Source organism: Mugil cephalus, chromosome 7 (genome assembly GCF_022458985.1).
Source record: "Mugil cephalus isolate CIBA_MC_2020 chromosome 7, CIBA_Mcephalus_1.1, whole genome shotgun sequence".
Classification (NCBI taxonomy): domain Eukaryota; kingdom Metazoa; phylum Chordata; class Actinopteri; order Mugiliformes; family Mugilidae; genus Mugil; species Mugil cephalus.
In genome coordinates this window covers 9,188,818-9,201,669 of record NC_061776.1, presented here as the reverse complement: position 1 = coordinate 9,201,669, position 12,852 = coordinate 9,188,818, and the positions used below count along the sequence as shown (strand labels likewise).

Genomic DNA, 12,852 nt, shown 5'->3' with positions numbered 1-12,852 from the left:
CTCCGCAAGAAACACAGCCCTCTGGCAGTTTATAGTCACTGTAACAATGTCTGGTGAAAGGTTACGTGAACATAAAGCTGACAAAACAAACTTCAGATCATGTTGCACAAAAACACCCATTCGGACATGCCCAAAGCAAATTGAATGCTGTTCATGGACACTTTGTTCTCTTCTGAAAGTCAGAAGTGTTTACTGTTCTTGAAGCATCAAAGTTGGCACCCAGTTGAAAAATAATAAAACGTTGTTGGTAGAAGAAAATTACGTATTGCCTGAAGTATTTACTTATATACAGCTCGTGTACAGAGCTCTGATTGGCTCAAAAAGATGCTGCCGTCCCGTATACGACACAGAGGAACGTCGAAAGCTTTAAAGCAAAAACGACACACAGACTGTTTCGATAACCTTTTTGGTCGTCGTTTCCTGAGTCTTGTAACATTTTCTACATTTCTACATTGGCTCTTTTATTTTGTAATGACAAACAGGAAACGCATAAACTCTGCTCAGGAGTCGACAAAAACCTCAACACTGAGAAGACTTTGTGTTTCTGATGCCATGCTGGGACACTGGTGAGATGTGTTTCCCTTTGACTTTCCTGTGAATGAATCTCTGATCAGGGAATAAAAATCTGAATGAGCATGAAGGATGAATCCAGTAAACAGAAACCGCTCTGAAATCAGATGGTAGAGCAGAGGACACTTCTGTATCACAGACTCAGTCTTGTCCATAGCACATGTATGCAGTATATACCCCTTGTTCTTCTTCCTTTAAATCATTCATATCTGTCCACGTCTAAGTACACTTTCAAATCCTGTGTGCGTGTGTGCACGCATGGTTAAATAAAGCTGGTTGTGATGCTCAGTAGGTGGACTTTAATTATCCACTGCAGAGCCTCCCAGTCTTTATACATCCCAGTCTCCAGATTGTGATGTTTCCAGTTTGGATGCTTTCTGTTGCTTCTCTGTAGTTTTCTAAAAGGACTTGGCACACAAATTTGTTCAGTCCAGCAGTTTTTCACTAGGCTACATCCCCATCTCATTAAATTCTCTCCACCTTAGGGCGGGGTGGTTTACCAGTTCATGCCGAACACCGGTATTTTCTTTCCGTTATGATATGAATTTTCAATATAACGATATACCGGTGTATTTGATTACACAGCGTTTGGAAGGAAGCGTCGCAAGACACTGTCTCAGACAGGACCATTTTCAGTGTAGCTCTTCTAAACACGCATGGTGTGACTGTGTCACTGTGAGGTGTGTTGAAGATGGAGAGGTCCGAAAAATGAAGCAGCATTACGAGAGGACTTTGGCCAAAGTCGTTGTGCCGTTGGTGTGCAGCTGGTTTTGTCCCTTTTATCCCTCTTTGTTTGTTTTTAACTGACCAGATGTCAATGACTTCTGGGTTCCCCGGCTATAGCTGTCCCCGAAAGTGTCCCCAATTTTGGCTTTTTATACAGGAGGAAAAAAAATGTGTTGCGCGCAGACTACGGTTATTACGGTAGCCGGTCACACAGTTTAAATATGTTTAACTATGAATAAATATGTCAAAATAAATTAAACCGTAATTGTCACTGTTTCGTCATTTCGTCTTAACAACATTTAATTCTTTTATTTATTTATTTTTTTATCTCCGAGCTATAAATGACCCTGGATTTCCACATGAGCAGGCAGTGCTAACACAGGGCCACGCAAATCTGTTTTACTACTAGTGTGGGATTATTCTACAATATTTACTCATCATCACAGTAAAACAGTCGATCCGTAGTCAATCTACCGCATTAATTCCTCTCTCAACCAGTAGAAAATGTTGTTAACACGTGATTATGCATGAAAAAAAATAAAAATAAATAAATACTGTGATACCGTCTCTCTAGCGTAATTTTTCTGGTCCTAACTCGGCTCTCATGGGGTTAAGCAACAGTTTTACAATTGTACGACACAATATCCCTTAAACTTAAGGGGGGTACTATTGCAATATCATGACAGATTATTTGTACTAACAACTTTTAGTCTTAATCTTCAGATTAATCCAAAGAGAAATGGATGTTTTGACAGTTTTTTTTTGTCAATTTCTTCAATTTCAATTTAGCCAAAGCTACGTAAGAAACGTTGGCAACTTGCCCACTTTGGGCTTATAAGACTGAAAAGTTATGATATTTAAGGAAAGACAAAATCATGTAAATCCAGATCAACAGCTCTTGGAAGTCAACAGCTATCAAATTAGCTTCACCAGAAGTCTCTTTAACTATTGATGAGACTATAAGTGGTCCACTTTCTCTGCTCTCTCTGCTCTCTTCCTCCTTTACTTCCTGACTGTTATTTCAGCTGGAGACGAGCGGAGACGGCTCCACGACTGGAAGTTGTTCCCTCTCTCCGCCTGTATGGGTTTATACATTATTTAACACAGCATGCGGTCTCCTACAGAAAACCCATATCATTAGAGGTCTGGGAGGTGTGCTGTTTAGTATTTTGCGGTGAGGGAAGTGCATAAAGGCGAGGCAGAAGTCGGTCGTTGCGATCCCACATTCATCACCCGTAAGGAGAACAGTCACCTCAGTCACTTCTTATAAACCACAGAGGTTCATTGTGATTTATTTTACTTCAGAGGCTTAAGCGTAGTTGTCGAAGGACGGCGTGGACGCTAGTTTACTGGATTTAAGGGAGGCTTCCATTGACTGCATTCTTTTCTAAACCCAAAACACCAAAAATATAAAGTTTCCAAACCTTTAGTAACAGAAGTGGTTAGTCATTATCAAAAACAGTTCTAAGTTTTACTTTTTACACGCTCTTCTGGGTTTCTCAACCTTGTGCGTTGGGAGCTTTCATTGTTTATACGGGCGTTATTTGTGCAACTACTCTGAACCTAAGCCGAAAATGTCAATTTCCATCAGGAGGGCTTCAGATCAGGTCCTCATAGAAAACGGCTTTCTATCAGATCTGGCTAGCCGTGGATCATTTTTATTATTACAGACGGACTCATGCCCGCACCCACCGATATTACCTTTCATCGACCAAGCTACGTGCCAAATCCATCCTCATCTCAAGGAAATTCGAGTCTCCCGGAGAAGGGCTGGTTTGTATTACAGAGGACAACGTTGCAACTCAAACTGGAGGCTTCTGGGAGGCAGTGAAGATTGTGCAGGCGACGCAAAGCGTGTATCGTGCGTGCGTGTATCTTACCTTGCATTGTTGTGCTTGTGGGCTCTGGGAAGAGTGGAATAAGCAGGAGGTAGATGAGGTAGACGAAGGACAGGGCATTGTACCTGAACAGGCAAGCTGCAGAAAGAAAAACACAAAATGTTTAATGAGCAGCTAAGACTTCTCCATAACACACACACACACAAAAAATACAATAAAAATCCATTCATGCCACCGGTTCAGTAGCATTTTTTATTGCTTTGTGTGCATTAAAACAATGTTTGATGGTACATAAAGTGCAGAAACTGGCAGCCGGGTCATCAGCTAAACACAGACTTGAGAGAAACATGTGGTGAAATTCATTAAAATGTTCCTGGTGTCGAAAGTAGTAATAAACATTCCTCCAACTTAACTTCACACTCTCAAGCCTCATTATCTGTTCATCTGGTCTGCATCACAGAAAGATCCTGCATTTAATTCGGTCACTCAGGGAACCGACGTTTGTTTTGAAGAACAATAATCGGCCGAAAGTCCTCAGGTGTTAAGAGAGACAATTAACTGACTGAGCAGCCTGTGGTTACGTCTCGACCGCTGCGCTGGAAAACGCCTCAAGAGAGTGCGGCCGTACAAAGTGAGGATTTTATTTATTTATTTATTTTATTTTCTGCGAGAATCTCATTCTATTTCAGGGTCTCTGGGAATTACTCAAATGGGATAATTTTTCATGATTAAACTGCACAAAAAAATAAATAAAAATAAATTCGATTCTCGTCACGCAGCAGAAACTCTTAAAATGCGTCGTATACCTCAGAGTTTTCAAAACAGGAAAATAACTTTTGGTTGCCAGCTCTTTAAATAAAACACATGGAGCACGAAGAGCGTGAAATGTTGGAACAAGATGTTCGACTTTAGCCAAGAAAATAAATTAGTAAGTGATGTTGATTAATTTTAAGTTAGTTCTGATGTTTAAAATTTGAATATTATGAATCCACAAAAGCACAGAGCTGATTTTTGTTTAGTTTACTGGCAACTGCTCGGTTCGTTCTCTGGTTCCAGTTTCTCCAAAGTGATGTTCTTCCACTTTTTTCGATCTTATATCATTGTTAAAAATAACTATAATTATTTGCATCAGGTCAGAGATATGATGAGAAGTGCCGCAGTCCTGCCCCACTGTGAATTTAATGAAGCTTTAATCTAATGTTTCTAATGTTTCTAAGTATTTAGGATGCGTCACCACACATGACACAGGATTATGTAACTCCTTCCACACCTTTTCCCGAACACAAACCCCGACCACACTTACGCTCACTTGCCACAGGTACACCACTGATAACAAATGCATTCTAATGTAAAACTTCATGGAGGTTATTGTGCACGGGATGTCGTTGAAAATAACTGAGTGAGCTATTGATTCAACTGTGTTTTAATTTCAGATGATGTGGTTTGTAGTACTATTGTATTATATTATATATATATGTGCAGATGATTAAAAATTGGCAGGTTTAGGACTTTTAGGAAATTAAGAATGCCTTCAAAAATATAAATGACTGCTTATTTTCATCAATTTACGCAATGCAAAGTGAGCGAACAAAAGAAACATCTAAGTCACATCAAGACCTCGTGTTACTGCCCTTTGCCTTCAAACCAGCATCAATCCTAATGGGTACAACTCGCACAAATCAGGGGTTTTGTAAGATTGTAGGCGCAGTGTTCGGCCAAGGAAACTTAGTGCAGCAGATGAAAAAAAAAAACACATCAAGTTCGAGCCATCAGCTCAGAGCTGGTAGAAACCAGTGGCACCCAGGTTCAACCATCTACTGTCTGGAGAAGTCTGACCAGAGGTGGTCTTCAGGGAAGACTTGCAGACAAAATTCCATCCCTCTGATATTAAAAACAAGGCCAAGAGACTCAACTATGCATGAAAACATAAGAACTGGGGAGCAGAAAAAGCAGAAAAATGGCAGCAGGTGGTCTGGACTGATGAGCGGTACAATAATGAGGCAACAGTGAAGCATGGTGGAGGCTCCTTGCAAGTTTCGGGCTGCATTTCTGCAAAAGGAGTTGAGGACTTGGTCAATGGTGTCCTCAATGCTGAGAAATACAGGCAGAGACGTATCCACCATCCAATACCATCAGAGAGGCCCCAAAATTATTCTGACAAAGACCCCAAACATACAGCCAAAGTCATTAAGGACTATCTTCAGTGTAAAGAAGAACAAGAAGTCCTAGGAAGTGATGGCAACAGAGCCCTGATCTCAACACCACAGAGTGTTTGTCTGGGATTACATGTAAAGAAAGAAGGATTTGAGGAAACCTACATCTACAGAAGATCTGTGGTTAGTTCTCCAAGATGTTTGGATCAACCTACCAGCCGAGTTCCCTCAAAAACTGAAAGCTAGAAGATGCTGTCACTCACTGCATTTTGCCCATTTTTTTTAAAGCATTCTTAGTTTTCAGCATCATTTCACACCTGCCTTCAACGTCTGCACAGAATTGTACATATATATATATATATATATATTTGAACACACACCCTGTCCAGGCACATGAAGGAAGACTTGATGGTCTCTTGATGAAAGTTAAAATGCCTAAGTGCAAACATGACTTCCAAAACACATTCATTGATCGAACGCGCCTCACTTCCCGAGTCAGAGTGACCATCTGAGCCGAACGGGGGCTTTTACCAGTTAAACAGCCGTCATGACCTGCTGTCTAAACACCAATTAACGCATCCCAAGTGAACCGCACTGTAGCAAACACTTACTGAAATCACCACTGAAGCCCGTACATGAAGCATGTCCTCCAGCTTTTAGCAGACAGTTACGGTTTGGTATCAGCTCACGGGAATTCCTCAATACGCACAAAAATATGTGACGAGCCGCTGACATTTCTTTGAAAATGTTTAGTTCGGGAGTCAAGGATGGAGATACACAGTGGCTCTGTGTAAAATGTGGACACACAGTTTGACCTCCCACATTTCTCTTTGCGGTTATATCAACAAGAACTTAGAGTTTACAACCCGGTCGGCTGCGCAAGTTATCGCCTCAGTCACAGATTTCGGCGGCTACCGGTCTTGAACTACTACTGAAAAATTACACTTAACTGCCGAAAATGGTGCTTTTATTTATCTTTGAGCGCTCAATGGAGCTATTCATTGACATTTGACTTGGCTCTGACCCTTTTCCCCTACAGTAAGTGCACCTCCTGGTCCTTTTTTCAGTGCTCAGATACAGACTGATGAAAACTAACAAACGTTATTAAATGTTTTTTAGGCTCTCGCCTTTGTGCAAATGATTTAAAGGTAGATTATCTTTGCGATTTAATTCAAGTGTGCATAACAAACCACAAATTACATAAAATGCGCTTTATTGCGCATTGTTATTTTTAGCAGCCTCGGCATCATGGATGAATGAGGAGTGAATGAGTCACAATCTTTAATTTTTTGGTATCTCACTCTGCACCATTTCTAACCACCCACTTCAGGTTTACTTCCATTAAAATGTGGCATTAAATAAGCCCTAAAACGGACAATTTTACCAAAGTTGGCAGCCTGGAGAGTCACTATCAATCATCTGCACATCTGAGTTATAAACCTAAGGTAGTGTCTATCTATACTGATCGTAGATATAGATAATCTATCCGTACGCTCCTGCTGCTTTAGCCTGCAGACACTTGACCACAGTCTTCCTTTGCTGTATGACTCACCATCTGAGGATTTTTACACAGGGAGTGAAAATAAACTGCTGTTGTTTTCCGACATCAGATTACAGCAAAAATCCCCATTCATGGTTGAATCGGGCTTTTGTCTCTTAGAGTCAAACCTATTATTACAGACACACAAAGGCTAAACACAAGAGGAGTAAATCAGGCTTTCGTGTGAAGTCAGGACCAATTGATTTCGGGAGTTTAAGACCCAAAACCTGATGAAGTGATGCAGTGCCAGGCCAAACTGAGCACTGGGTGATAACAGAGGAATGTAAACCCTTCAGAAGAAAGCAATAAAGAGCACACCACATTAACTATTTTCATCAGAGCATGAAACTTGAAACTAAGGTTTTCTGGCTAGGTATAACCACATAACACAACACATCTTCAAGGAGAAGCTATTTGTATTCAGGGCTGATAGTAAAAGCTATTTTCATTATTTAACCATTTCGTTATTTTCTTTCTGCTCTGTAAAATATAAAAATGGACAAAAGTCCACGTTCCCAGAATATAAGGTCTTTACATGCATGTCCATTTTTCAGTCCCAATCCAAACATGCCCAGTTTACTATAACAAAAGAGAAACAAAACATATTTTCACAATTAACTGTGCAAATATGTCAGCCAGATTTTCCCACAGCCTAGGGGGAAATATTCAGTTTAAGTAAATCAATTTATTTGAGAACATAGAACAAGGAAATATTTGACATTGTTGGTTGAAAATAGCTAAAATAATGAATTAGTTAAACCCAAATAGCTGCTATTAATTTTCTGTTTAACAAGTAAACAATTAATACAAGGCATTGAGCGTTACATAATTCAGTAAGTTCACAGATTGTACGATTTCTCACGCTGAGAAGTGTTAAACTCAGCTGACCTAGCAGAAAATAATATTTCTCGTTGCCAGGTGAAACAGCAGCACTGTAATCACACAAACGCACACTTAATTTTTGGTCCTGAAACTATTCGTTTTGTTTAAATTAATTTGTCCTTCATTAGATTGATATCCTAATACATTATCTTCAAGCACACTTCATCCTCATCCCACTCTCACTCCAAGCTGAGTTCAAAACTTGAGAGCCCTGATTAATAATAATTAATTGATAGCTGGAGATGTGCTAATATATAGATGGATATGGAAATATGGATTAAAGTCTTTAAGTTGTTCACAAGAAACATTGCTGGTACCTAGCTAACAAGCTAGATGACCATAACTAATGCCAGAAGCTTGTGTAAGCTAGCTTGTAGCCACATAGCAACTAACAAAATATGTTAAATTTGCTAAATCACAGGCAGTTGTTCCAAATTAAATTCCCATTTTCTATTCCATTTGCTACATCGGTACTTTTGTTTAATTCAATTGTAAGATAAATGGCTAATATCTAAACATCAGCATCATGGTTAACTGGCTAGCTAACTAAACGCTAGCACAAGCTAGTCTGCAGCCACATACCGACCCAACAAAGTAGTAAAAAAAAAAAACAAATAAACTGTGGGAGCTCTGACTAAAAAATACAGTATAACTTTAATTAAAATAACCACAGCAACAGTATCATACTAAAAGCACAAGTAAATTTAAACAATAAAATAATAATGTATCCGGTAACATTAGCCTCCTGTAGCTACAAGTTATAGCAGACAAGCTTTTCTGGCAAATCAAATACTTCCTTGCTTGGTTGTTAAATTGAGAAATGAAGTATTTCAATCTTTATTATTTAAACATAATTTCATTAGTAAGAGGAAGAATATGGCATTCACTTTTCCAATGGGACACCTGATATCAGTAGCTTATGCTAAATTAGCCTGTTAGCTTGAACAAAACATTCAAATTGACTGTAACAAACTGTAACCGTCAATCTGAATGTTTTGTCCAAGCTAGCAGGCTAACTGCGTGTTAGCACAAGCAGTGTTGACATGTTTTAGTGCCATGTACTTAAGATAGTATTTATATCACAGTAAAGCTGAAATTAAATGGTAAAAATGAATTTTTTGGTGTTTCCTTCCTTTTTTGAGAACTTCACAACGATTTCATGATATTATATTAATTCTGAGGATTTTTCCTTTTTTTCCACCTTCTTGGGTAACCTTTTTTTAATTGCTTAATATATATGATCCTGAACAATATTTTTTGCCATAACTTTTTAAAAGACTTTTTATGATGAACTACATTAATGGGGTTTTGATCCCAGTGTTTGCCTCAAGATTTGCAATTACATAGCAGTGCATCTATAGACGAGTGTACAAATGAATCAAATTAAAGTGATGCTCCCATTATTTAAGTATCTGCACGTCACCTTCCGCCTGTGTTCATTTCAGTGTCGTCCTATCTTGCTCTGCTCCGCCTGAACCTTCACGCCACACGTTCATTATCAAATCAGACATTTGGGAAAGTGCATGCTCTCACTCGTGTTCACACTCTGCAAAAACTCTGCCAGTAAACACATAAACAGCGTCCCTGTTTGATCAGCAAAACCGTAGCTGTGTGCAAATGTGTGTTTGTGTGTGAAGGTGAAGGTGGTGGTGGTGGCGGTGGTGGTGGTTGAGGGGATTGTGTACACATGGGCCCAGCAGTTCTGTGCGTTTCAATAGAGGTGCTGTCAGATGGCCAACAGGAAACACAGACTATGTAACGTCAGCAGACGAGTCTTTCACTAGGACATGAGAAAAGCAACAGTCTGCAACGTATATTACACAACTGAAGAGACACGGTAAGGTTGGCTTCGGTGTTCGGGGTCAGATAACATCTGCTGTGCTGTTTACTCTCTGTTTATTTACCGCCAAGAGGCCATGAAATACACTTTTTACTCAATATTTCCCGGCGCCGAAACACGAATGAAAGTTAACCTGTGCACAGTAACTATGATAAAATAGTAATCGGCATGATACTGGGAGCTGATACCATTGTGCTCCACCGTGTTTTTATTAAGGTGAGATCTCAGACTAATAAACAGAAACAATGAAACAAAAACAGACAACAGAAACACCATCTGTCACCCCGGACGCTGTCTGTTCCTGCGCCTCCTTTCCATTTTACATTTCCTCCATCCTGTCAGTTGCTGCGTGCGGCGGCAACGAATGACAAGTACTCATTTGCACTTTGAAAAAACATAAAATATTAAAGGTATGTTTACGATAAAAGGGAAGGGCAATTCTTCTCTCCTTTCGCAGCTGCATTATTAATTCATACTGTTAAAACGACTTTCCACGAATTAATGGAGACAATGCATGGCCTCACAATTGCTTTTGGAAATCGGCCTGTCAAGTGATGCATTATGGCGGCACTGAGTGGGTCTTATCTATAGAAAGCATGCTGTTAGTTTTAAAAGTACCTCGACCTCGTAAGTCTCAGACCACCCTGGAACCTCAGTGGCAGTTTGACGCTAATCACTTTTCACTTGTGGCCTACCACAGGATTACAGCTGGAAACGTAAAGTAAGCTGCATTTAATTTAAAGAGCCTGCAGCCGAGGTGACGCGGCGGAATCATCTGGACAAAACTGCGAAACTAGTCTTTGCCCTGGATGTTTAAAAGTGATGAAAGCCCAATAAAAGCTGCCAAGTTTCACTGCGTGAATCATCTCCCAAATCTGCATAGCAAAGGAGTGAAACAGGCAGGAACTTTTCAACAACACAGCAATGACAACTTCATCCGTGCCGAGTGCCTTCCTTAACAAGGTCACAAATTCAGTAAACACAATTCTGCGGAAAAAAAAAAAAAAAGAAAGAAAGAAACTCTGAGGGAATGTGAAACAACACAAGAGGTGCAGCTCTAACCCTGTCAAGGTGACATAAATACCATTAACACCGTGAGTGGAGATCACAATCAATAATACCACTAATGATTCATTAAGAGCCATTGAGAAAAACTCAGATGTCACAGTAACAAAAACAAAGACACTGTGGCGTGTTGACACTGTTACAGTGCACGTAATTCAGCTACGGTCCCGTTTCATTCTGATTAAAACAAAACCACCACGCTACTACTCTGATTGACTTAACGTTTCTGTTTTTTTCTGACGAGACACTTCTAAGTGAAACATAAACACTGTGGCTTTGACGGATGCTTTGTTTTCGGCTGCGTTTCCTTTACTAAATCCAATAAAAGATGACAGCCAGGTGGAGGACGGAGCTGTTGGTGGAGGTGGTGGTAAATGACGGCTTTGCCTTGTAATCTGTACATAGTGGGTGGTGTAGGACTTTGTCTGGATTCGCCTTTAGAGCAGCAGACCTCAGCGGCGATGAACGGATGAACTGTGACCTCCAGCATCAGGAGGTCAAACACAAATCATCATAAAAAATCAATTAGGTTTTCACATAACCATAAATCTGAATGCTGCTCCAAACATCCTAAATGTACGAATACTTTAAATATTGAAAATATATATATATAAAATATATAAAAACGAAAATAAAGTCCACACCTATGACTTAAAGCTTAAGATTATATCATTAAATTAATCTGATTGGTATTAAATTACTTATAAGTAATGATTTTAATATAAGGGGATGTGAATTTAAAAAAGAAAGTGTGGATTAAACAACAAACTCACCGGCCACAAGACATAGTGGCAGCAGTAACCTGAAGACCAGCCCGCACACCACTTCAGAGGCCATGGCTCCGGGCAGCCCGACGTTGAATCCAGCTAAAAGAAGCCGAGGACAGTCTCTCTAAGGTCTCTCTTGCATCCCAAACTCCTGCGCTCTGTCAAATCCCGGCTGGCTCCTCCAAACGGCCACATCAGCTCCCCACTGGAGACACCTGGACTCGGCTATTCCACAGTGGGAGACTGCGCATTCACCGAGGTTCACCACAGCGCCAATGTCCTCCGGGAATAATGTCACCATGATAGTTTCAGATGCTCGGATGCGTCAAAGTCATGTTGGCGCTGCACGGGCTTGAGCAGCGGTCTCAGGTGCGCAAACAGCCCAGCGCGTAAAAATAAAAAAAGCCGGAGAAAGGAAGCCAACAAGTCCTCAAGTCCAATTAACCTCCTTATTTGCAACAAACCCACATTAAGGAGGGAGTATTCACAGCCTAAACTCACTTCTTGACTGTGGCGCGATAAAAGGACGCGTTCAGTAGCCGGACAAATCTCGCCTTTTCCTTTAACCCTCTTGGTGAAATTTGACTTTCTGACTTCTGGTGCGTGGACTGTATTCGCCAACAGGAGGATACAGGACAAGCCTGCGATCGACACCAGGTTCAGCCAATCAGAAGTGCGCAGCCGGTAGCAAGCCCAGCCCCCTAAGATAATTGGAACTAAGAGGTGGGACACAGAGGTGGATGAAAATGCTACAAGTATTAAAAGATAACTTGTTCCACAGAGCAGGAGCTTTTTTACCAAACTATTTCACTAGGTTGGTATTTAACCTGCATCTTAAAATCCCGATATAAGTAATTAGCACTTCCAGGAATATTTTATACATTTTAAGGAGGCTTTCAGATGCTATTGGAGCACTTTAAGTCCAGCTGTTTATTAGAGAGAAACAGCGACGCCTACCGGTGTGAATCCAGCTGGCACAAATCCGGGTTACCACAAAACAGGCCTGTCACATTTCCCCTTGGAGGCTGGAAAATTTATTTTAACCAAGATGTTTTCAGCTCTAAATGATGTCCTTAAACATCTCTAATTACATGTAATCTAGTCGTTGACTGGATAAATAAACATGTGCACACATCTGTTCTTTTAATTTCCCAAAAAAATCCACCCAAAATGCTGCGGCGTGGGTTAGTATGACACGCACGGTAAGGGATAAATAAATGGTGGCGGCCGCTGCAGAAGTGTCATTGCGAAAGAAAAAAGAAAGAAACTATTTACTCCTCTTCTGAGTTTGACCTCTGAACTGACAGTTGAGGGAAAGCAACCAAACAGACTTTGAGGGAATTTGATTCAGGTGATGAGTGTGGTTAGCCACTGATTCATGTCCGGTATTTGGTTTAAAAGGCAGAAAGCAGTTAGAAGAAAATTTATTTGACCTTTTTTTTTTTAATTTGAAGACCACTCATATGGCGCC

At 40.3% G+C, this 12,852-nt stretch overlaps 1 protein-coding gene across 6 annotated transcripts in view; it reads right to left on the bottom strand.

Moving 5' to 3' along the window:
* The window catches only part of LOC125011232 (piezo-type mechanosensitive ion channel component 2), a 94,105-nt gene extending 82,158 nt beyond the window's left edge, over positions 1 to 11,947 (bottom strand). For all 6 annotated transcript variants that reach the window (XM_047590335.1, XM_047590340.1, XM_047590339.1 and 3 more), the window contains exons 1-2: positions 11,388 to 11,947; positions 3,177 to 3,272 (exon numbers count right to left, since the gene is read on the bottom strand). In XM_047590335.1, the coding sequence (XP_047446291.1) occupies positions 3,177 to 3,272; positions 11,388 to 11,451 (160 nt within the window). In that variant the 5' untranslated portion in view covers positions 11,452 to 11,947. The remainder of the gene's footprint in view (positions 1 to 3,176; positions 3,273 to 11,387) is intronic.
* Positions 11,948 to 12,852: the final 905 nt, after the last annotated feature.